We start from the raw sequence: 24013 nt of genomic DNA, 5'->3' as shown, positions 1-24013 counted from the left end.
TCCGATTCCACAGGGGCCACTGGAGTGCAGATACAATGGGGAAATAGTAGGTAGTAACTGGGAGCTGGCACTTTAAATTTATAACCATGTGACTAGCTCCTCCCCTACTATGTCCCCCCTCCAAGCCAGTCTAGTTAAATCTGTGCCCGAGGAGAGCTGGAAAAGACCAACGTCAAAGTAGAGGAGGTTCGCTAAGTCAACTAAAACAGGATAACACCAAGGAAACCTGGAAATATAGTGAGAGGTTATAGGAAACAAAATGCGTAGTCACACAGTGACATGCAACCCGATAATTGTAGAAGGAGGAAACAGCGCTGGGTGGGCGTCCAGTGGCCCTTGTGGAATCGGAGAAAGGGATTTATCGATAAGTACCAAAATCCTGATTTCTCCTTCATCCACTAGGGGCCACTGGAGTGCAGATACAATGGGGACGTCCCAGAGCTCCCAAGACAGGAGGGAGAGCGCTGAGAGTCCTGCAAAACCGCTCGGCCAACCTGTGACACAGAGGCCGCAAAAAAGAGTCAAATGCATAAAACGTAATCAACGTATGATGACCCGACTAAGCGGCATCGCAACATAAAGCATTCATGGAAACACCGTGGGCTGCCGCCCCCGAAGATCCTCCAGAACGCGCCGAAATGGAAAACGGAGGCTCTCGAGCAACCGCCAAATAAGACTGTCTGATGGTCAGATGTATCCAACGGCCCAGCTTATGCTGGGACCCCGGCTATTTAGTACGGGAGCATCGTACAGAACAAAGAAGAAAACAATTCGTCGAATAGCCGAAGACCTCTGTAGAGAGAGTCGGCGAGCCCTGACAACATTTAAAGAGGGCCGAAAACACAAGTGTCAGATTTATAGGAATAACGGACATCACCCCTGGAAGAAACGACCGCTGAGTATGAAGCTCAGCCGTAACCCTAGTCGAAAGGGGGAGTTGCCAATAGAGTACTCCCTGAAAGAGAGCCTGAACTTACGGCCGCCAGGCTAATTTCTTTTGGAAGAAAACCGAAAGAGCAGAGACCTAAAATTCAGGTCAACCTAGTTGAAGCGCAGCCGAGCAAACCACCCGGAGAAACCAAAGAAGACGGCTAAATGAAAAACAAAAAGGGGAAAACCCTTGTCATCCACACTAGGCCACATAAAGTTTCCAAAAGTGTCAAAAGCGAGAAGAGGTAACCGACTTCCGAAATCGGGGCCCAGTAGGCATAACCGAACTAGGGAACTCCTCACTTCTGAGGTCTTGTGAACAGTCACGCCGTTAAACGAAACCAGTGTAAGACTGAACAAAGAAGAGGACCCTGTTGAAGTAGACAGTCCTGCAGAGGTAGGAGCCAAGGCTCCTGTACTGACAACAGGTGCAGGGTGGATCTTTAAGTCATGCGCGGCCAAACCGGAGTCACCGGGAGGACTAGCGCGCATTCTCCCCTCCTGTGTCACCGAAAGTGAGGTAGAAATAGAAAAAGGAGGCAAGATAGACTAACCAGAAACTCCAAGGAGCCGTGAGGGCCTCCTCGGCTACTGCCGCCAGAGCTCACGTCCGAGAGTAGTAAAGGGTTAAACAGTCAGTCAGAACGCCCTGAGGTCGATCCGAAATCTCCGCCAACAGCGGACCAGCTGACAAAACTCCGGGGAATGTCCCCTCACCCGGGTGTCTGACCTGGCGGCTTGACCTGGAATGAAGATTGTTGTCCTCCACTTCAGAGGGGAAAGTAGGCGACCACTCACCGCGTCGCAACTTGACTGAAGAAAAAAAGTAACTGGTCCCGAGGAAGGAAAAATCCCTCCGACGGACCGAGTTGAGAACCGTCTACGAGGAGCATAAGTTGGACACGTGTCGAATCAGAAGTTCCTGGATCCTCCGGATATTCAGAAGCAACCTAATCTGCAGAGTGGGTTTCCAGCAGTAGATTGTCCAATTAGGGAACAAACGTCACTCCCTGCCTTTCAAAAAGAGCCATTCTGTGATCTTCCTAAAAGTGTGGGAGCGGAAGAGAGACCAAAAGGACTGACAGTGGAAATGAGTATCCTGTAATGCGAATCTGAGAAAAGCCCGAAGAGGAAACCCAACGGAAATCAGTAAACAGGCATCCCTGAAGACAAAGGACGCGTAAAAAACACCGTTCTTCTTCAAACTAGTAATCACAGACTGAAAGGATTCTAAGGCCAGAATAGGCCTGGCCGAGCCATCTGGCTTCGGCACAGGAAAAGACAAAGGCCTGAGAAATTCCCCCGATTCAAATGATATGTGAAAACAGGGATCAATACCCATTGCGGTTAGAAGCATCTGGAGCGCTGCCTGCAGTATGACCTTCTTCGTAACCCGGCCGACCCATGCCGAGAGACCCCTGAGACGGTTGGACTCCAAAATCGAGTCTGTAACCGCCCAAGCCTTCCCAGTCCTCCCAGGAAGACCACAGACATGCGCCTTCCCTGGGACCTCCCAGGTGGTAGGAAGGACTGACGTGCGGTGGGTGTGTTGGATGACCTAAAATCAGACTGGAACGAGGATGCTGAACCTCTGCTTCAGCCTGTTACCATGAGATCCCTTGGTGACGGAGATACCTCCCCTGTCATGGAGTCGAAAACCTGAAAGGGCATGGAAAGATCTAAAGGAAAGACCGGTAAAGGTCCGTCTTGGAGCTGGGGCAGCAGTAGGGGAAAGAAAAGTAGACTTACCCCCAATGGTCCCTTCCCGTGAACCAGCTGCCCATTAGGATTCCATGTTCGCCTGTCACTGTCGCAGCCCCAGAGGTTGTCGGGTTAAGACAGCCCAATCGAAAATGCAGGTTCCGAGTATACAGACGTGGAGACCTCAAAAGAATATAAAGCAGAATCGTGACTCTGATCTGTCCCCAAAGCATCAGTTGATCCTGATGCAAATCATCCTGCAACCTAGAGGACAATTGTTCCACAACCTACCTGCTCCGGACAAGGTCGAACCCCTGCTGTGGCCTATGTCTCTCAGATGGATCCTTCAGCAAGGTTGCCCCAGGAAAACGGCAGCTTGTTGGACCGGCGATACATTGAGGGGTATACCCTGGAGAGGTCTGATATCGTTTACTGCTATCTGCGGGAAAAGGATAGGCAAACAAACATTGTTTGATACCTGAAATTGTGCATTCGGATGTCTCCCGGCCGCCTACCGGAGCATGCCCAGCTCATCTGAAACTGAACAAGTCGCTGTCATTTCCTCCTTGGCGTCAAACCCCAGAGGGACCTGAAGTGTCCGACCTCTTTACCTGCAGCACCAGACGAACTGCTGTACAATACGCCTCAATATCCTGAGATACTGGTTCAGACTCCACCGAAACATAATCAGTATCCTGGACATCTCTCGCCTCCTTAAAGAGAGGCCTCTCATCTGCAGTGTAACATGGAGGTTAGCAAGGTCCTTTTAGAAACCTGGAGAGGAGAAATGACGTACAAGGTCTCTGGTTAACAGTGACATCACCTGCATAATCTGAGCTGTTCAAACAGGAGCGTGCTGCAGCTGCGTTGAGGGCTAAGCAGATGGCTACACCGCACAATCCACACCTAACAGGGATTTCTCTGACTGTCCCAGGTGATACGAACGAAAAGAGAAAAGGTGGGTTAAAGAAGCGTAGCCCCATGTAACGTCAGCACTATAACGTGCAGTGACAGATACGTTTCAAATAAACTTATGTCTGGAGCAGCAGAGACCTGAACTGGTAACGCTGCGCTGCGGGACAGGAGTCTTAGCCACTAGACTATGAGAGCTCCCCTTACCCCTTAAGTTTTTTTTTTTTGTATGTTCCCGCTCTTAGCGTACTGAGCCACAGCGGCTATTCTTCTGATGCCACACACAGACCCCCAAATTACCAATAGCATTATTACCAAGTGGAAGTGTACCGCTAAATTAAGAAGAACCGGTGCAACACATGTTTCTCGGAGGCTCCGCTGGTTTCTCAAAATGGCGGCCAGCCTGCGAGAAAAGCCGGGGGGAAATGTTATGTGGCGAGAGCTATGTGGAAATCGGTGTTATTATAAAACATTGTGGAAGTGTTTTGTTGTATCCACTATATATGGTATTATATTACACACACACATATCTATCTATTTATTTATAAACATATATATATCATATACATACCCCTATTGAACGCAATAGGGTAGAGAAATACATATGCCCAGGTGATATAAATTTATTATATATATATATATATATATATATATATATATATATATATATATATATATATATACCCATAGTGAACTCCATAGGATAGAGAATATTATATATATACATACACACATAGCCCATAGGGTAGAGAAAACCTGGGTTCCTGCTTAATATGCTATATTAGCCCTGTCTGTGCAACTAGACCTGAACCTTATTGAGCTGAGACACAGCTCCTGTTACCAAGCAGGCTTCCTCTATGAAATGCCCGGCAAAGGTCTCCCCTGCAGGGAGAGATCCCTCTGGGCTATATAGAGCGCTGTGAGCCGCGGCCGGGGAGCAGGGAGCCCGCTGAGGAAAGCGGGATTAAGGTCCTTCCCCTCCTTATGTATCATGCACAGTACAGCCAGGCATGATACTATGTCAGTGAAGGGGAAGGAGCTTTCAGCACCGTGAATGAGACGGTGAGCGTCATGCTGCAGCGGCCGGGGAGCGGGAGCGCTGAGCCCGCTGTACAGAGCGGGAGTTAGCTCCGCCCCCCCCCCCCCCCCGTTTCGGCGCCAAATTTAAAACTAACCCGCTTCAGTGTAGCTGAAGCGGTGAGCGTCCTGTATCCCCCGCCGGCAATGTATGCCGCGGCCGGGAAGCGCTGAGCCCTCTGCACAGAGCGGGCTAAAGCTCGGCCCCCACCTCAGTGGCGCCAATTTCAAATTTTAAGCAAAGGGTATGTTTTACTGGGGCCTTCATTAGAGGGGAGCTGGGATCTCTCTGGGTGAGCGCCCACACAATTGCCCTACTATTACTCAGAGCACACTGCACAGGTAAATATTAGCAAACAAACAGTGGGCACACTGTAAATGTAAAACCATACAACAGTGGAAGGGGAGACATTTTACTCACCGCTGTCCCGATGGAGAGGCCCCGACAGGCGCCGCACGCAGCGGTGTCCGGCCACGTATTGCTGTCGGAATCCTCTGCCGACGGAGCGGCCCTGACACACGCCGCACGCAGCACGGTCCGGCTACTGATACTCACCGCTGCCTTGCTGCCGGAATTTTCTGCTGGTGGAGTGGCCCCGACACGCCGCACGCAGCGGTGTCCGGCCAGCTCAGGAGAGCTCAGTGTCTCCTTCAGCTGGGGCCCATCCCGAGCCGCACGCAGCTGCGATGGGACCCCGCCGGCAGCTCCCGCGGTGCAGATTGGCAGTGGCAAAACTGCCAGTCTGTGAGTGTAAGTAAGAAAAATAAAAAAAATAAAAAATTCTTCATATAAAACCCAAGTGAACCAGCTCCCTCGGGCACTCACTAAGACTGGCTTGGAGGGGGGACATAGTAGGGGAGGAGCTAGTCACATGGTTATAAATTTAAAGTGCCAGCTCCCAGTTACTACCTACTATTTCCCCATTGTATCTGCACTCCAGTGGCCCCTAGTGGATGAAGGAGAAAATAAATTAAGTAAATTGTGTTTTCTCTTACGTCCTAGAGGATGCTGGGGACTCCGTAAGGACCATGGGGTATAGACGGGCTCCGCAGGAGATAGGGCACCTAAAAGAACTTTGACTATGGGTGTGCACTGGCTCCTCCCTCTATGCCCCTCCTCCAGACCTCAGTTAGATTCTGTGCCCAGAGGAGAAAGGGTACAAAGCAGTGAGCTCTCAAGTGTTTGCTGTTTTAAAGAATTTTGTTAGGTTTTTTTATTTTCAGGGAGTCCTGTTGGCAACAGGCTCCCTGCATCGTGGGACTGAGGAGAGAGAAGCAGAGCTGGCTTGTAAGGTTGGGCACTGCTTCTAGGCTACTGGACACCATTAGCTCCAGAGGGAGTCGGAACACAGGCCTCACCTGGGGTTCGTCCCGGAGCCGCGCCGCCGTCCTCCTCACAGATGCCGAAGATAGAAGCCGGGTAAGTATTGAGGAAAAGACTTCAGGCGGCAGAAGACATCAGATCTTCATGAGGTAAGTGCGCAGCGGTAAGCTGCGCGCCATTGCTCCCAGTCACACACACACAAAAGGCACTGTAGGGTGCAGGGCGCAGGGGGGGGGGCGCCCTGGGCAGCAATAAACCTCAATTTGGGCATAAATATGTTGGATTAGGCTGTGGGACAGTAAATCCACGAACCCCCGCCATTTTCTTACAGTATCATGAGGGGACCGAAGCCCGCCGTCGGGTGGGCGGGGCTTGATCCTCGGCACTAACCAGCGCCATTTTTTCCACAAAGGCTGCATGAGAAAACGCTGGCTCCCTGTTCTCTCCCCTGCTGAGCTTCACAGGCTGGAAAAAAGAGGAGGGGGGCACATTGGCGACGCAGTGAGTGGAGATTAACATTATACATATATAAAAGCGCTATCTGGTCATATATTCCAGTGTTTGGGCGCTGGGTGTGTGCTGGCATTCTCTCTCTATCTCCCCTAAGGGCCTGGTTGGGGTTTTGTCCCCTTATAGGTTACTTCCTGTGTGTGTGGGGTGTCTGTAAGTGTATGTCGACATGTCTGAAGCGGAAGGCTTCTCCAAGGAGGAGGTGGAGCAAATGAGTGGTGTGTCCCCGTCGCTGGTGCCGACTCAGGATTCTTTACATGAGAGGCTTGATAAGGCTGAATTAAGGGGAACATCAGGGGGTCAATCCTCGGATTGGACCGATTCACAGGGCCCGTCGGGGTCTCAAAAACGTCTCTTAACACAAGACACTGCTACCGACACGGACTCTGATTCCAGTGTCGACTATGACGAAGTAAAATTGCACCCTAGGGTGACTAAAACCATTCAGTGTATGATTGTGGCAATTAGGGATGTCTTGCATATTGAGGATGAACCCTCGGTCCCCGACACAAGGGTACACATGTTTAAGGAAAAGAAACAGATTATTAATTTTCCCACATCTCATGAATTAAATGAATTCTTTATAAAATCTTGGGAGACTCCGGAGAAGAGGCCGCAGATCCCCAAAAGAATTTATATGGCATACCCCTTCCCTAAACAGGACAGGGAGATTTGGGAATCACCTCCCACTGTGGACAAGGCCCTGACGCGCTTGTCCAAGAAGGTGGCGCTACCGTCTCCTGACACAGCTGCCCTTAAGGACCCTGCAGATCGCAGGCAAGAAACTACCTTAAAGTGTATTTATTCTCATACGGGTGCTGTACTACGACCGACGATTGCGTCGGCATGGGTGTGTAGCGCAGTTGCAGCTTGGGCAGATGAGCTGACAGATAATTTTGATAATATGGATAAGGATACTATATTCTTAATTATAGCCCATATAAAAGACGCAGTCTTATTTATGAGGGATGCTCAAAGAGACATTGGATTGCTGGCTTCTAGGGCCAATGCCATGTCGATCTCAGCGAGACGATCCTTATGGACTCGCCAATGGATGGGTGATGCGGATTCCAAAAAGCATATGGAAGTACTACCCTATAAGGGTGATGTATTGTTTGGGGATGGGCTGACGGACCTGGTTTCCACAGCTACAGCAGGTAAATCAAATTTTTTACCATATATTCCCCAACAGCAAAAGAAAATGCCACCCTATCAGATGCAGTCTTTTCGGTCGCACAAGTCCAGAAGAGGTCGGGGATCCTCCTTCCTTGCCAGAGGTAAGGGCAGAGGCAAAAGAGCACCTGCTTCGGCAGGCGCCCAGGATCAAAAGTCCTCCCCGGCTACTCCAAAACCCACAGCATGACGCCGGGACTCCCCTGAGGGAGTCCGCACCGGTGGGCGCACGTCTTCGACTTTTCAGCCAGGTCTGGGTCAGCTCAGACCTGAATCCCTGGGTGTTAGAAATAGTTTCCCAGGGTTATAAACTGGAATTCGAAGAGGTGCCCCCGCGCAGATTTTTCAAGTCGGCCCTACCAGTTTCCACGTCGGAACGGGATGTAGTGTTAGCTGCAATTCAAACGCTGTGTATACAGCAAGTGATAATCAGGGTTCCCATGAACCAGCAGGGAAGAGGTTACTACTCAACCCTCTTTGTGGTCCCGAAACCGGACGGTTCGGTCAGACCTATCTTGAATCTGAAATCCCTAAACCTGCACATAAAAAGATTCAAATTCAAAATGGAATCGCTCAGAGCGATAATAGCCAATATGGAGGAGGGGGAGTTTATGGTGTCTCTGGACATAAAGGATGCGTACCATCATGTCCCCATATAGCCCCCCCATCAAGAATTCCTGAGATTCGCTGTACAGGATTGTCATTACCAATTTCAGACGTTGCCGTTTGGACTTTCCATGGCCCCGAGGATTTTCACCAAGATAATGGCGGAAATGATGGTGGTCCTGCGCAAGCATGGAGTCACAATTATCCCATACTTGGACGATCTCCTGATAAAAGCGAGATCAAGGGACAAATTGCTGAGCAGTGTGGCGCTCTCTCTGAGAGTGCTCCAGCAACACGGTAGGATTCTAAATCTACCGAAGTCACAGTTGATTCCGACAATTCGATTACCGTTCCTAGGTATGATACTGGATACGGAACAAATGAAGGTCTTCCTTCCAATGGAGAAAGCCCAGGACATCCAGAACATGGTCAGAGACCTGCTGAAACCGAAAAGGGTGTCTGTTCACCAGTGCACTCGAGTTCTGGGAAAGATGGTGGCGGCCTACGAGGCCATTCCATTCGGAAGGTTCCATGCAAGGACTTTTCAATGGGACCTTCTGGACAAGTGGTCCGGGTCCCATCTACACTTACATCGAAAAATAACTCTGTCCCCAGCGGCCAGGGTGTCTCTCCTGTGGTGGTTGCAAAGTGCTCACCTACTGGAGGGTCGCAGATTCGGAATTCAGGATTGGATCCTGGTTACCACGGACGCGAGCCTCAGAGGATGGGGAGCAGTCACACAAGGAAGAAATTTTCAGGGACTTTGGTCAGTCCAGGAGTCATCAATGTGTTGGAACTCAGGGCCATATACAACGGCCTTCGACAAGCGGAGAGTCTTCTTCGAAACCTACCGGTTCTGATTCAGTCAGACAATGTCACAGCAGTGGCTCATGTGAACCGCCAAGGCGGGACAAGAAGCAGAGTTGCGATGGCGGAAGCCACCATGATTCTTCGCTGGACGGAAAATCATGTGAGCGCTCTGTCGGCTGTCTTCATTCCGGGAGTGGACAACTGGGAAGCAGACTTCCTCAGCAGACACGATCTCCATCCAGGAGAGTGGGGACTTCATCAAGAAGTCTTTGCAGACATAATACGTCTTTGGGGAACTCCTCAAATAGACATGATGGCGTCACGCCTCAACAAAATACTTCGGAGGTATTGTGCCAGGTCTCGGGACCCTCAGGCAGTAGCAGTAGACGCTCTGATAACACCGTGGGTATTCAAGTTGGTCTACGTGTTTCCTCCTCTTCCTCTCATCACAAAAGTGTTGAGGATCATAAGACGAAGAAGAGTACAGACGATACTCGTTGTTCCAGACTGGCCTCGAAGGGCCTGGTACTCAGATCTACAAGAGATGCTCACGGGAGATCCCTGGCCTCTTCCGCTGAGGGAAGACCTGTTGCAACAGGGGCCCTGTGTATTTCAAGACTTACCGCGGTTACGTTTGACGGCATGGCAGTTGACCGCCGAATCCTAGCAAAAAAAGGGGATTCCGGAAGAGGTCATTCCTACTTTAATAAAGGCTAGGAAGGAGGTGACGGTTAAGCATTATCACCGTATCTGGCTAATGTATGTGTCTTGGTGTGAGACCAAGAATGCACCTACGGAAGATTTTCATCTGGGTCGTTTTCTCCACTTCCTACAGACAGGAGTGGATATGGGCCTGAAATTAGGCTCTGTTAAGGTTCAGATTTCGGCCCTCTCGATTTTCTTTCAGAAAGAATTGGCTTCTCTTCCAGAAGTCCAGACGTTTGTAAAGGGAGTGCTGCACATCCAGCCCCCTTTTGTGCCATGGGACCTCAACGTGGTGGTGCAGTTCCTAAAATCACACTGGTTTGAACCGCTTAACAAGGTTGAGTTGAAATTTCTTACTTGGAAGGTGGTCATGTTGTTGGCCTTGGCATCGGCAAGGCGAGAATCAGAATTGGCGGCTTTGTCACACAAAAGCCTCTACTTGATTTTTCATGTGGATCGAGCTGAATTGAGGACACGTCCGCAATTTTTGCCTAAGGTGGTTTCTTCATTCCATGTGAATCAACCTATTGTGGTGCCTGTGGCTACAAGTGACCTGGAGGATTCCAGATCCCTGGACGTAGTCAGGGCCTTAAAGATTTATGTAGCCAGGACGGCTAGAATTAGGAAAACAGAGGCCCTGTTTGTCCTGTATGCGGCCAATAAGATTGGCGCACCTGCTTCGAAGCAGACTATTGCTCGCTGGATCTGTAATACGATTCAGCAGGCTCACTCTACGGCTGGATTGCCGGTGCCAAATTTGGTTAAGGCCCATTCCACTAGGAAGGTGGGCTCTTGTTGGGCGGCTGCCCGAGGCGTCTCGGCATTACAACTTTACCGAGCGGCGACTTGGTCGGGGTCAAACACTTTTGCTAAATTCTACAAGTTTGATACCCTGGCTAATGAGGACCTAGCGTTTGCTCAGTCGGTGCTGCAGAGTCATACGTACTCTCCCGCCCGATTGGATGCTTTGGTATAAACCCCATGGTCCTTACGGAGTCCCCAGCATCCTCTAGGACGTAAGAGAAAATAAGTTTTTAAACCTACCGGTAAATCTATTTCTCCTAGTCCGTAGAGGATGCTGGGCGCCCGTCCCAGTGCGGAAACTCTGCAAGACTTGTATATAGTTGTTGATTACATAAGGGTTATGTTACAGTTGGAATCGGTCTTGGACCGTTGCTGTTTTTTGTTCATACGGTTAACTGGTTATGTATGATCCAGGTTACATGGTATGATTGGTGTGGGCTGGTGTGAATCTTGCCCTTGGATTTCTAAATCCTGCCTTGTAGTGTCCATCTCCTCTGGGCACAGTTCTCTAACTGAGGTCTGGGGGAGGGGCATAGAGGGAGGAGCCAGTGCACACCCATAGTCAAAGTTCTTTTAGGTGCCCTATCTCCTGCGGAGCCCGTCTATACCCCATGGTCCTTACGGAGTCCCCAGCATCCTCTACGGACTAGGAGAAATAGATTACCGGTAGGTTTAAAATCTTATTTTATATGTCATCTCTGGGTTCAGTTGTGTGGTGAGGGACAGGATTAGCTTTTGTTTGTACACATATTTTATGATTGGTAGCCACCAGCACTGGTTTTGCCCTTTAAATTGCCCATAAATAATTTGAGTTAAACCTGGACCACCAATCCAAGGCACCCCTGCAAGTGTCCCGAGGACCCTAGGGTGCCACGGCACAAAATTTGAGAACCACTGGGCTATGGCATGCATCAAAATTTACTTATCAGTTACACTGTGGAACATAGGGTCACTTCAGTAGAATCTTCTCTTTATTTGAATGTGGTTTTGTAGGACTTTAGTACACCTGAAATGTAAAGATAACTTTGAGGGCTAATATATTACGTACAGTATATAAAAAAAAAAAAATGTCATGTCAGTTGTTAAGTAATGGTTATGGTTGTCAGCAGCTAACTGTTATTGTATTTCTACAATGACTAGTTAATCTTTCATGTCCGCCCACGTCTCCGCTCATGCCAACCATACCATGCCCCTGGAAGCCCCAATGGCTGACTTATTATTTTTGACTAATAATGCTTCTACCTTCTAAGACAGGGATGGGGAACCTTCGGCCCTCCAGCTGCTGTTGAACTACACATACCAGCATGCCTTGCTACAGTTTTGCGATTTGCCCATGCCAAAACTGTTGCACGGCATGCTGGGATGTGTAGTTCAACAACAGTTGGAGGGCCGAAGGTTCCCCATCCCTGTTCTAAGGTATCCATGCACTTTGTGTAATCTCTTAGGCTGTAATTTGGAGAAGGGCCATCATTACCTTTTTTGTTACTGGCTGCTTTTGCATGTAGCCCACAAACATTAGATTTTTTTATTTTCACACTGCAATTTAGATTTCAGTTTGAACACACCCCACCCAAATATAACCTACTCTGCACATGTTACATCTACCCCCCCTACAGAGCAGCATGGTTTTGCCCAGTTGTGTGCTTTTTTGCTTTGCTAGCAAATATGAATCAGGCTCTTAGTCGGGAGATGCAGTTTTCTGCGACTAATACCTGGGGCTTAGTCACAATTTTCCATTTTGGCATTACTTAAGCCAAAGGAACCGAGTACTGATTGCTGGCTTCCATTCCTCCCCTTTTTTTTTGTGTGTGTGTTTGTGTGTATATATGTGTATGTACAGATGGTTCCTGAGGGAGCGAATGTGTGCCAGAAAATAACCAAAACCAGCTAGATGTCTTAAGTTCTATAAGTTAAACACAGCCAATTAAATATAAAATTTATTCACAATAACTTTTATATTTAATTGGTTTTGTTTAACTTCTAGTAGTTACGACATCTAGGTGGTTTTGATAATTTTCTGTCACACATTAGCTTCCTCAGGAACCATCTGTACTTGCATCTCTAACATTGTACCCCAGTTAAAAGGGGGTACTTCCTGAGGTGGCGCTCCGTTCATAGCACATAGTAGGGTCTTAGTGTTTATATATAATTTATTAAATTATAGGCACCTCAAATTAATTATGGGGGAAATAGCCTTGAGTCATTCCACTCACAATTGCAGGCCCACCTCCAAAATTCTCTGCAATACTCCTCCACAGACATACGACTTAACCATACTGTGGAGCAGTTGTACTTCAGCCGAAGCCACCCTGTCAGGATTGTCATAACGAAGTAACAAGGCTTAAAAAGAATGCTTCCACTAAGTGGTGAAGTGGACTATTAGGATCCAGTCCAAACACTCAAGTCTGTAAATCACCCTGCAAGAGTAAAATCACCATTCCCACTCAATGCATTTCCCCAATGATATTGGACTCATCTGAAAAGTAATTTGTAGCTTTCTTAGAAGTTTACAATAAGCCGGTGGTCTGCAGAAAGCCTGTAGGGTAAATGCAGCTTTGGGTCTACAGTTGATCTGTGGCTGGAACTAATTGACCCCCCTTGTGTGGCTAAGTTGGTTGCGTACATACTTAAGCTGAGTTTGCCACGATTTGTGCTAAAGTCGGATAGCTGGATTCTATAGTGTTGGGTTTACAGGGTCCAGTAAAAGTATTATCACATTTCAAAGTTCATCTCAGTATACACTTTAGCATTCCTTCTTAGCTTTACTTCTCACCTGCTCCTCGCCTCACTTTACCAGAGGGTAGACTTCTCTCAATGCCGCTTCCCACTTATGGAATTACCTATCACATCTGATCAGCTAAAATCTTTAAACACTGTTGTCCTAGTCATCAATCTGGGCCGAACTTGGTCCTCTTGTCTCTGCTGTGGCCTCCTCCTGATTTTAATTACAGCTCTCATGACCCTCCCTACCGTTTGACATAAGTCAACAAAATAAATGCAGACATTATTATTATTATTATTATTATGTATTACATTTTATTTATAAGGCGCCAGAAGTGTTTCGCAGACACAAAGGCCAGTACAGGGAGACAAAACTTAACATTACAGTAAATAACAAAAATAGAGTACAGGTAACAAAGAGTACCACAATTCTCAAAACATAATACAGCTAAGATGTGAGTAACGAGGGAGTAATCATCGTACTACTAGGAGCTGGTGGTCATAGATAGAGATGAGCCTTTACCAGCAGGAGAAAAAACGGGTAAAGATGGTTGCTGAGTAGGAGAGGGCTGTGAGTGAAATATGTCGAGAAGAGAGTTTTGACAACAAGAGGAAAGAGGGCCCTGCTCTGAGGAGCTAACAATCTTGTAGGAAGGGGCGACGGACAGATGACATGAGGTACAAGCAGGCGGGAGGTAGCCTGATGGCAGGGTGTAAGCAAAGCAGAGATGGTCAAGGCATGAGGGAGGGGGATGGAGGAGCAGCCTCAGGACTAGGTTATGCATCGGAAGGGTACACTTTCATGAATAGGTGGGTTTTCGGTGCCCGTTTGAAGCTTTGCAAGGTCGGGGAGAGTATTGGATCGGGGGAGCGCGTTCCACTGAAGGGGTGCAGCAAGGGCAAAATCTTGAACTCGAGCATGGGAAGCGGTGACCAGGGTAGAGGAGAGGCAACGGTCATTGGCCGACCATAGGGGGCATGAGGGGAGTATGAAGGTAGGGGAGGTTGGAGATGTAGGGAGCAGTGGAATTAGAGATGGCCTTGTATGTGAGGCTGAGGAGTTTGAAGAGGATTCTGTAGGGGAATGGGAGCCAGTGCAGATTTTGTCGAAGGGGAGTGGCAGATGTGGAGCGGCGGGAGAGGAAGATAAGCCTAGCTGCAGAGTTGAGGACAGATTGGAGGGGAGCATGTGAGGTCAGTGAGGAGAACATTGCAGTAGTCGAGCCGTGAGATGGCCAGTGAGTGGATGATAAGTTTAGTTGTACTCTGGGAGAGAAATGGCCTGATGCGAGCAATGTTGCGTAGCTGGAACCAACTGGATTGTGCCAGAGCTTGGATGTGGGGTGCAAAGGAGAGGGAGGAGTCAAGAGCAACGCCCAAGCAGCGGAGTTGGGAAATGGGGGAGATGATGGTGTTGTCAACGGTGATAGAGATATTGGTAGAGGGTCTTACTCTGGCTGGGGGAAAGATAATGAGTTCAGTTTTGTCCATGTTGAGCTTCAGAGAGCGCTCAGACATCCAGGAAGAGATGTCGGAGAGGCAGCTGGAAACCTGAGAGAGGACAAAAGGGGACAGATCAGGAGAGGAGAGGAGAGGAGAGGAGAGGTAGAGTTGTGTGTCATCAGCATAGAGGTGGTATTGAAGGCCAAAGAAGTTAATGAGCACACCCAGGGAAGAGGTGTACAGGGAGAACAGAAGGGGGCAGAGGACAGAACCCTAATTGACACCAACAGGAAGGATGGAAGGGTGTAACAATGTTTTCTCTAGCATCCATAAGGGATATTGGGGACACATTAGTACGATGGGTATAGACGGGGTCCTAAGGAGCCAGTGCACTTTAAATTTCTTCCACTGGGTGTGCTGGCTCTTCCCCTCTATGCCCCCTCCCACAGGCAGTTTAGAAAAAAGTGCCCTCAGGAGAGGATGCACACTCTGCTAGCTCCAGAGTTTTTCTTCAATTTCTTTTAAACTTTTATTTATTTCGGTGTGCTGTTTGGGCAACAACATACCTGCACTGTGGGAGTTGGGGGGGATGGGGGGGGGGAGGGCAGTCACCGGCCTTGCGAGGTGCAGAGCCGCTTCCCCGCTGCAGGACCACCGTCCTGAGGGGTTGTTTGTTCAGCAGAGCACTGCGGCTTGGTTGTCACAACTGCAGCACGCCGCACACTCCTAACAAATGCCTGAAGGTGAACATCAGTGGTGAGTACACATCGGGGGCCCCGCTAGGGAAGTTCACCGGTTCACGGTGCGGCTATCACACAGGTGAGGCATATGTGTCCCTCCTGAGGGGGGATCCGTTATTGCCCCTGTGTAAACTGGCTAGCGCTGGGCTTAACTGAGCATTTATGTGAAGTTTTAAGTATGTTTGGAAACATTGCCAGTATAAAATCTTCAGTAGCTCCGGCACCATTAAGGGGGGCGGAGCTACATCAGAGCGGGCTCCGTGGCATTTTGGCACCTTCCTCTGCAGATACAGCAGCAGCCTCACACAGCTCCTCCAGATGCTGACACACGCTGGATCACTGGTACAGGGTGTAGCTTTAGGAAGAGTCATTGGGTGTGCTGGTGCCCTCTCCATCGGTGTCTCCTCTCACATACAGTAGGGCAGGCTTGCATTGTAACTGTCTGTGTTGTATGTGTATTGTTGTGTGTTACTTTTCACCATGGTAAAACACAAGTTATGCAGTGTCTGTAACACCAGGTTCTCCCCACTCTCATCCTGTTCCATTTCATGTGAACAGTTTAGTCATTCCTCACAAAACGCTGAGGAGAATGTGGGTGAGGGTCACGAGCCTTCCTGGCTGGGTGCAATCAAAACTATGAAGTCTGATATGTCATCTCAGCTCACTGCAAATGCCCACAAAACACACGAACTGCAGCAAGCAGTAGCAGATCTGGCTGCCAGAGCTGATGCCCCCCCCCCCCCCCTTCTCTCTACTGCAGGTCTCTTTTTTCCTCCCTCAAGACAAACTGACAGTCACATTTCCTGATTCTAAAGAATTGGATGATTTATTTAAGCTAGCCTGGAAAAATCCAGATAAGAAATATCAGGTGTCAGAACGGTTTTTGCATATGTTCCCCTTTGCCCCTGATGGCAGAAAGTTCTGGGATGAATCTCTGGCTGTAGACGTGTCAGTCTCTCACCTCTCTAAGAAGGCTGTGCTCCCGGCTCCGGGCTTCTTTACAGTAAAGGACCCGGGGAACAGAAAACTTGAGACCACCCTGAAATCTATCTACATTGCTTCAAAGACCGGTCATTGCAGGTTGCTGGATGACACATGCAATTCATTGCTGGGCTACTCAACTTCAGGAGGGTCTCTCGGGTGACATGACCCTGGTTACTACGGTAACTTTCCTAAAACACATACAGGACGCGTCAAGAGCCCTCTGTGACTCTCTAAAAGAGATTGGCAATATTAATGCTAGGACCACTGCTATGGCTGTGTCAGCACACAGAGCCCTATGGTTGCGTCAGTGGATTGCAGACGCTGACTCCAAACGCAATGTGGAATCTCTTCCCTTTACAGGTGAATAGCTCTTCGGAGGCGAATTGGACGCATGGATCTCCAAAGTTACTGCTGGGAAATCTGTGTTTCTTCCTTCGGGGGCTCCACCTGCTAGACGTACCTACCCGGGACCGTCTACTCAGTCCTTTCAGTCCACCAGATTTCGACCTAGGGCCAGAGGTGCATCAAATGCAGCTAGAGGCACCAGGGGTAAACCTAAGAAACCAGCCGTTGCCGGCTCTCAAGAACAGAGCACCAGTTCAGCTTCCGCAAAAACCTCAGCATTGACGGTGCCTGCCCACCTCGGGAGGATCTCGAGGTGGGAGCCTGGTTACGTCACTTCAGCCACATCTGGGAAAGTTCCTGCCAGGACGCCTGGGTAAGGGACCTTATTTCTCAGGGTTACAAGCTGGAGTTCGACAGTGCTCCTCCCCAACGATTTTTCAAATCAAGCTTACCAGCTTTGGAAAATATGCGTGTTACGCTACTACAGGCCATCACAAAGTTGGTCCAGTCCCAAGTCATTGTTCCAGTACCCCTGCAACAGCAAGGACAAGGTTGCTACTCCAGTCTGTTCGTTGTGCCAAAACCAGACTGGTCTGTGAGGCCAATTTTGAATCTGAAGTCCTTGAATCCTTACCTAAAGGTTTTCAAATTCAAAATGGAATCTTTGAGAGCAGTGCTCGCAGGCCTGGAACATCCGGAATTCCTAGTGTCCTTTGATATCAAGGACGCCTACCTCCATATCCCAATTTGGCCGCCTCCATCAGGCCTATCTGAGGTTCGCCTTGCTGAACAATCACTACCAGTTCCAGGCGTTACACTTTGGCCTGTCTACAGCTCTGAGGGTGTTCACGAAGGTGATGGCGGAAATGAAGTTCCAGCTCAGGGTCCCTTACCTGGACGATCTCCTGATAAAAACGAGTTCCAGGGAGCTCCTACTGCTCCATATAGATCGCACTGTCCAACTTCTGTCACACCACAGGTGGATCCTCAATCTACAGAAGTCTCACCTGGAGCCATCTCAGCGGCTCCTGTTTCTGGGAATGCTACTGGATACTGTAGGACAGAAAGTGTTCCTCCCAGAGAACTCTCCAGGAAATGGTTCGCATGGTTCTCCGACCATCTCGAGTTTTCATTCATATTTGCATAAGATTGTTGGGAAAGATGGTAGCCTCGTACGAGGCCATTCAGTATGGAAAGTTCCATGCCAGACCATTTCAATTGGACATCCTGAACAAGTGGTCTGGTTCCCATCTTCAGATGCACCGGATGATTCAACTGTCACCCCAGGCCAGGATTTCACTCCTGTGGTGGTTGCAGTCTTGCAATCTCCGGGAAGGTCGACGCTTCGGGATTCAGGATTGGATCCTCCTCACGACGAATGCGAGGCTGGGGGGCTGTCACCCAAGGGGTGCAGTTCCAGGGCAGGTGGTCTGCCCAAGAGGCCCTACTTCCAATCAACATCCTGGAACTTCGGGCTATCGGCAATGCTCTGCTTCAGGCCTCCTTTCTGTTATGGGATCAGGCGATCCAGGGCCAGTCGGACAACGCCATGGCCGTGGCATACATTAATTGACAAGGAGGGACAAAAAGCAGGGCCTGCATGCGAGAAGTATCAAGAATACTCCTCTGGGTGGAAAGAAATGCGATAGCACTATCCTCAATCTTCTTTCCGGGTGTAGACAACTGGGAAGCGGACTCCCTGAGTTGCCATGATCTCCACCCAGGGGAATGGGGCGTACATCCTCAGGTGTTTCAACAGATCATCGACCTGTGGGGTTGCCCCCAGATTGACATGATGACGTTTTGCCTCAACAAAAAACTGCGCTGCTACTGCTCGCGAACCAGAGACCCTCAAGCGTGCGCAGTGGATGCACTGACGTTGCCTTGGCTTTACCAGCTGGTCTACATATTTCGTCCAATTCCGTTGATCCCAAAGGTGCTCAAGAGGATCCGGCATCAAGGAGTAAAAACAATTCTAAGCCCTGAGCTGTGCAGAAAAGTTTGTGCAGCTCTCTGCACAAGCGAGCGCAGCCCTGCACAGCGATTTTCCTTTCCCCTGTAGGCGGCGACTACCTGAACGCAGCAGTGCTTAAAGTAGCCTGCTAGCGTTCAGGTCAGGATGAGGGCCTATGTTGCCAGCTGTTGCTGGCCCAGTTATGTTAGGGTGTGCTGGTGTATAAATCTCACCACAGTTCTCGTTGTTATGTTCCTGCTCACAAGTATGTCATTTCTCCTTCGGGCACGGTTTTACCTATAACTGCCTGTGGGAGGGGGCATAGAGGGGAGGAGCCAGCACACTCAGTGGAAAAAATGTAAAGTGCAGCGGCTCCTTTGGACCCCGTCTTTACCCATCGTACTAATGTGTCCCCAATATCCCTTATGGACTACGAGAAAAGGATTTACCGGTAGGTATTTAAAATCCTATTTTATGAGTGTCCTATTTTCCCAGTGTTCGGCACTGCAGAGCCGAACACTGTATCTCACATGCAGTATCTACAATAATAATAATAATGTTGCACTTAGTGTAAATTATATGAAAATTACAAGTCACTAAGGGGTTAATTGATCTTATGCGTACATGCAGAAACATCCATAATTTACAGTAGGATGTGCATTATTGCTGATATAAGACTTTTCATGTATAGGGTTATCAGGCAGACCTAATGGGATATGTGGACTAACGGTCCTCTTTTAGTAACACAATGTTGTGAAAATTTTTATAGGAGTTATTATGAAACCAACGATGTTTCCTCTGCCATCGTTATTATTGAAGAAGCGTTTTCCAAGCACAAAAATCTTGTTGCAATAGAGGACGTCAATATTGCTGCTGAACTTTACATCTCCAACAACCAATACGATAAAGCACTTGAGGTATTTTTACTTTAACTGTGTGTTTGCTACGGAATTAATGTTATATGTGTACACATTTCTTTTACGGTCCTTTATTTTATACAGCTATACGGCAAGACAAGCTACTACAGCCCTCTGTACACTTATATACGGTAAAGGGTTCTGGTATGAATGGTCGACCGTGTTAAGGTCGACATTCATTAGGTCAACCACTATTGGTTGACATAGACATGGTCGACATCGGCTAATAGTCGACACATGAAAAGGTCGACATGGATTTTTTTAACTGTTTTTGGTGTCCTTTATTTCCGTAACATGACCAGGAGCCCCAATTAGTGTACAGCGTCCCCTTGCATGGCTCTCTTCGCTCGCCATGCTGTGTGCAAGGTGCCTCGCTGCGCTCTGCACAGATTACCGTTCCCAATCGTAGTCCACGTGGATGGTAAAGTGTGAAAAAGTTAAAAATCTAAAAAAATTTTTTAAAAGCCATGTCGACCTTTTCATGTATCGACATGTCATGTGTCGACCATTTACATGTCGTCCATGTCGACCGTGTCGATGTCAACCAATAGTGGTCGACCTAATCATGGTTGACCATCCAAACGGATACCACAGTATATACCTACTGTATCAAATTGCTTTTTCCCTATAGCTTGTAAGTTAGCAAGCAGGGCCCTCTTACCTTTCTGTCTTACTATTAACACCTTGTTTTATTACCAAATGTATATCACAACAAAATATTCTAGTATTATGTAAATAAATGTTAATGTTGGATTTAGCTTACTATGTTAAGTATTTAATGTGACAAAATAACGGTCAAAAATAATGAAAGTCCCTATTAACTATAATAATAGAGGTATTTAGTAATATAGCAGCCGTTTAGCAATGAACATTAATATGTAATCTGTGGGTTATTGCATTGTGAAAATTGTCACTTTTGTTGGGAAATAGAACTCCTTAAGTTTTCTAAAGTATCATGTTCCATATTGCATAAACAATACAAGTCTTAATACCATACTGCTCACTGTCCCAGAACTGCAGTGAGACTACTGAATTTGGGCAGAGTCTCCTGGTACCCAGAAAAGTGGGCATCTTGATCATAACCTGTAGGCTGCCATGACTTAGGTGATGTGGGCGCGGCAAGGAACATGATTCTCTATGGATCGTGCCTTTTGTCCTGACCCCAGCAACGCAAAGATGGTAATTGTGGGAAACTGTCACATGGACCTCCCAGAGAGAGTTATGCCAAAGTTGACAAGTAAGCTTTCTACTTAAGACAAGGACTCTAGAATTTAAGGACGAGCCATAACAATTTTAGTATCCAATAGAGGGGTTATGACATCTGTTCTGAATTTACCAAACAGCTTATGACTGTACTGCTTAAACCATCTGTAGATGGCATTAGCATATGAACAGCAGTTCTGACGGTGGGGACCCAGCAAAGCCTTTCCAGCTTCAGTGAAGTCTTCAAGGCTTAGCTGAGTCTCAGCTGGGTTGCATTACTCTGCCCAGATAGTCTTAACACAGGCAAATTAGTCAGGATTCCTTTACCGGCAGTGGTAGGCTACCGGTAGCCCAGCATAGGGCACCGCTCAGGAGGGAGACACCTGTGGACCTCGCGAGTAGGCACTGTAAGTTATTGTGTATACCAACCGCATATTCATAAGTATCACTGTGATACAGATGGAGCGCCTGCGCCTCGGCACGCCGCCAAGCATACGGAGACGCTCCCATTCACTTTGAATGGGTCACAGGTGCGTCTACGACGCTTGCCTGTCCCATTCGTTCCCGGCAGTGCGCCTCGCTGGGCGCACCTAGTCGCAGATGGAGCCACAATTAGCGTGGCTCCACCTGTACTAAATAAAATATTCTGCCGGTATATGATCATTCTTAAAAGGAGCTCTTGGTGTTTCCATAACCACTCCTAGATTTGAGGTGCAAAATGGTATATGACCACATTGTTTAAATAATATTCACGGAGGCTCTGCACTCACCATAATAAACAGTGGGGTTTTGGTTCATGTATTGATAAATACATTTAAGCTTGCACCCCCTGTGAAGGGGCCCCATTTTTCTGCAAGTTCCTACACTATCACTCAGAATTATAAACATGGTAAATATCTAATATATTTATTTATTTTAGTCAGTGGGGAAGTGTTTACAATAGACACACAAATCTGGCTCTCCACTCTTCCAACAATAGGTTATGCAGGCAGACCCCCAAACCCCTGAGGAACTTGCCACGCTTGTAGAGAGATTTGGGGCATTGCAGTAAATGACAAGCATCTTGGTTTTGTGCCAAGACAAAAACTGGGTGTCACAACCACCGGCCGATTACGGATACGCCAATCCGAGAATCACCGTCCGTGACTACTGGATTACTTTAAACACAATTATTAATACGTCACAAAATAATAGCATGGACCATGAAGCGTTGGGAACACAAGACCAAAACTAAAAATTAGGTGTTTAATTTCAAGAATATCTTCAGAGCTTTTAGTTACAAAAAAAGTTACAAAGATTATAAGAAATACTTAAAAGTATACATCGATTAGGATACAATTTCAAATAAAACAAAATGGAGATACTTTTAGAAACCTAACTTACTCAACAGCAGATAGGCCTTGTGTGTGGAGGGATTTCACAATGTAAGAGATATGGTGCATTCCCAGCTCCTGTCTACTTTCCTCAGAAATGAACAACACAGTGTGAGTGAGAGGGGAAGATATAACCACCCTCACAGCTTTTCCTTAACTCTATCAATGCTGTGTACCTGGGCAGTGAGAAACCAGATTTCCTTTGGGTTTTACTTTTTTAAACAGCTGTCTTCTTAAGTTTCAAGGGGTCAGCTTTCTTAACCTGGCCTGGCTTTTCTGTAATGTCTCTACTAACTATAGTTTATAGCTTCTTAGATAAGGGCCATAAACTAACCTCTGACTCCTCACTATACATCAAGTGTCCTCTACTCCCATATATGTGTAGCTATGAGTTCACCTAGAGGACAGACTGGCATCCATGTTTCACGTCATACATTACATTATACATTTAGACATTACATAGAGGTCTTATATTGCTGGATGCAAGTAGATGTCTCATTTTGCCACACCTGGGTTATCTGGGAACCACCCAAGCCTGAAGGTGATAGCCCTGTGGATAAGGATGTGAAGCTGAGGTGGGCTAAGCTAATATGTATCGAACCTTGGGAACCTGGACACATCCGAATGGAATGCCCAAACAGTTTAGGAGTCTATGAACTGCTCCCTAGCCCTGGAAATGGGGCCAGAGTACTCAAGTTACTGTAGCATGAGTGTACCCCAGAAGGGCAATGGGTAACAGTCCTCTATAACCAGAACATGGTCCTGCCTTGGTGGATCCTGGTAGAATCCGCACCTTTGTTGCCAAAACTAAAGGTGTTGTGTGTTCATGGAACATCTGAGGAATACGAGAGGACCCTTCCAGTCATCCTCAGGGACTGGACCGTGGCAGCGATAGCTCCTAAGCTGCTGTATCCACTTACCTTGGGACGTGATTTTCCATTGTTCCAGGAGCTGATCTTAGAGAATGTCCAACTGGACATGGGGTCTATTTACTAAGCCTTGGACAGAGATAAAGTGGAAGGAGATAAAGTACCAGCCAATCGGCTCCTAACTGCCATGTCACAGGCTATGTTTGAAAAATGACATTTAGGAGCTGGTTGGTTGGGACTTTATCTCCATCCTAGGCTTAGTAAATAGATCCCACAGTCAGCTGATGCACCGGCTGCATCTATGCAAACATTTGTTCAAGGGAGAACAAGATCTACACCCCAGTACTGCAGAATTGACATTGCAGGAACTGCTCCAGCGAGTGCAAGCAAGGTGACATGGAAAATGCACCAGTCGAAAAACACGAACCGACTATTTGCTGTCCTCCTGGGGGAACCCACAGGTGAGACCATTCTGGAGCCCAGCGAAGACACTGACTGGTCACTGGTTCCAAGACTATGTGCATTACATTACATTACTTTGCATGAGGCCAAGTTAATGGTACTACCCTGGAAAAAGACTTTAAGGTGGTAACGGAAGTAAACGTGATGCCTTGAGTATCCCCATCATCAGGGGGAGGGCCCTACTTTGTGGTTAAAAATGGTTGCATATATAGAATAAGCACTGTACAGGAGAGGGTTGTATAACAGATAGTAGTGCCCCAAGTACATGTCCCACCCACTGGTTTTATAAGCAGCACAAACTCATGTTTGCGGAGGGCTCCTGAGTGAGGACAAAACCTGGGAGTGGGTCCTGCTTTAGGTTTTATTGGCTATGGGTACACTTGGCCATAAAAAGTATTACCAGGCTTGCCCCATTTGCCAGAGAACCTGCCCTAAGCTCTCATACCAGGC

At 47.8% G+C, this 24013-nt stretch overlaps 1 protein-coding gene across 5 annotated transcripts in view; it reads left to right on the top strand.

Annotated features, from left to right (window-relative positions):
* The window catches only part of GTF3C3 (general transcription factor IIIC subunit 3), a 343614-nt gene that overhangs the window by 95238 nt on the left and 224363 nt on the right, over positions 1-24013 (top strand). For all 5 annotated transcript variants that reach the window (XM_063936927.1, XM_063936928.1, XM_063936925.1 and 2 more), the window contains exon 8: positions 19509-19656. In XM_063936927.1, coding sequence (XP_063792997.1) covers positions 19509-19656 — 148 coding nt within the window. The remainder of the gene's footprint in view (positions 1-19508; positions 19657-24013) is intronic.

This window comes from Pseudophryne corroboree, chromosome 8 (genome assembly GCF_028390025.1).
Source record: "Pseudophryne corroboree isolate aPseCor3 chromosome 8, aPseCor3.hap2, whole genome shotgun sequence".
Lineage (NCBI taxonomy): Eukaryota > Metazoa > Chordata > Amphibia > Anura > Myobatrachidae > Pseudophryne > Pseudophryne corroboree.
The sequence above is the reverse complement of the archived record's forward strand: the minus strand, read 5'-3'. Positions and strand labels throughout refer to the sequence as shown.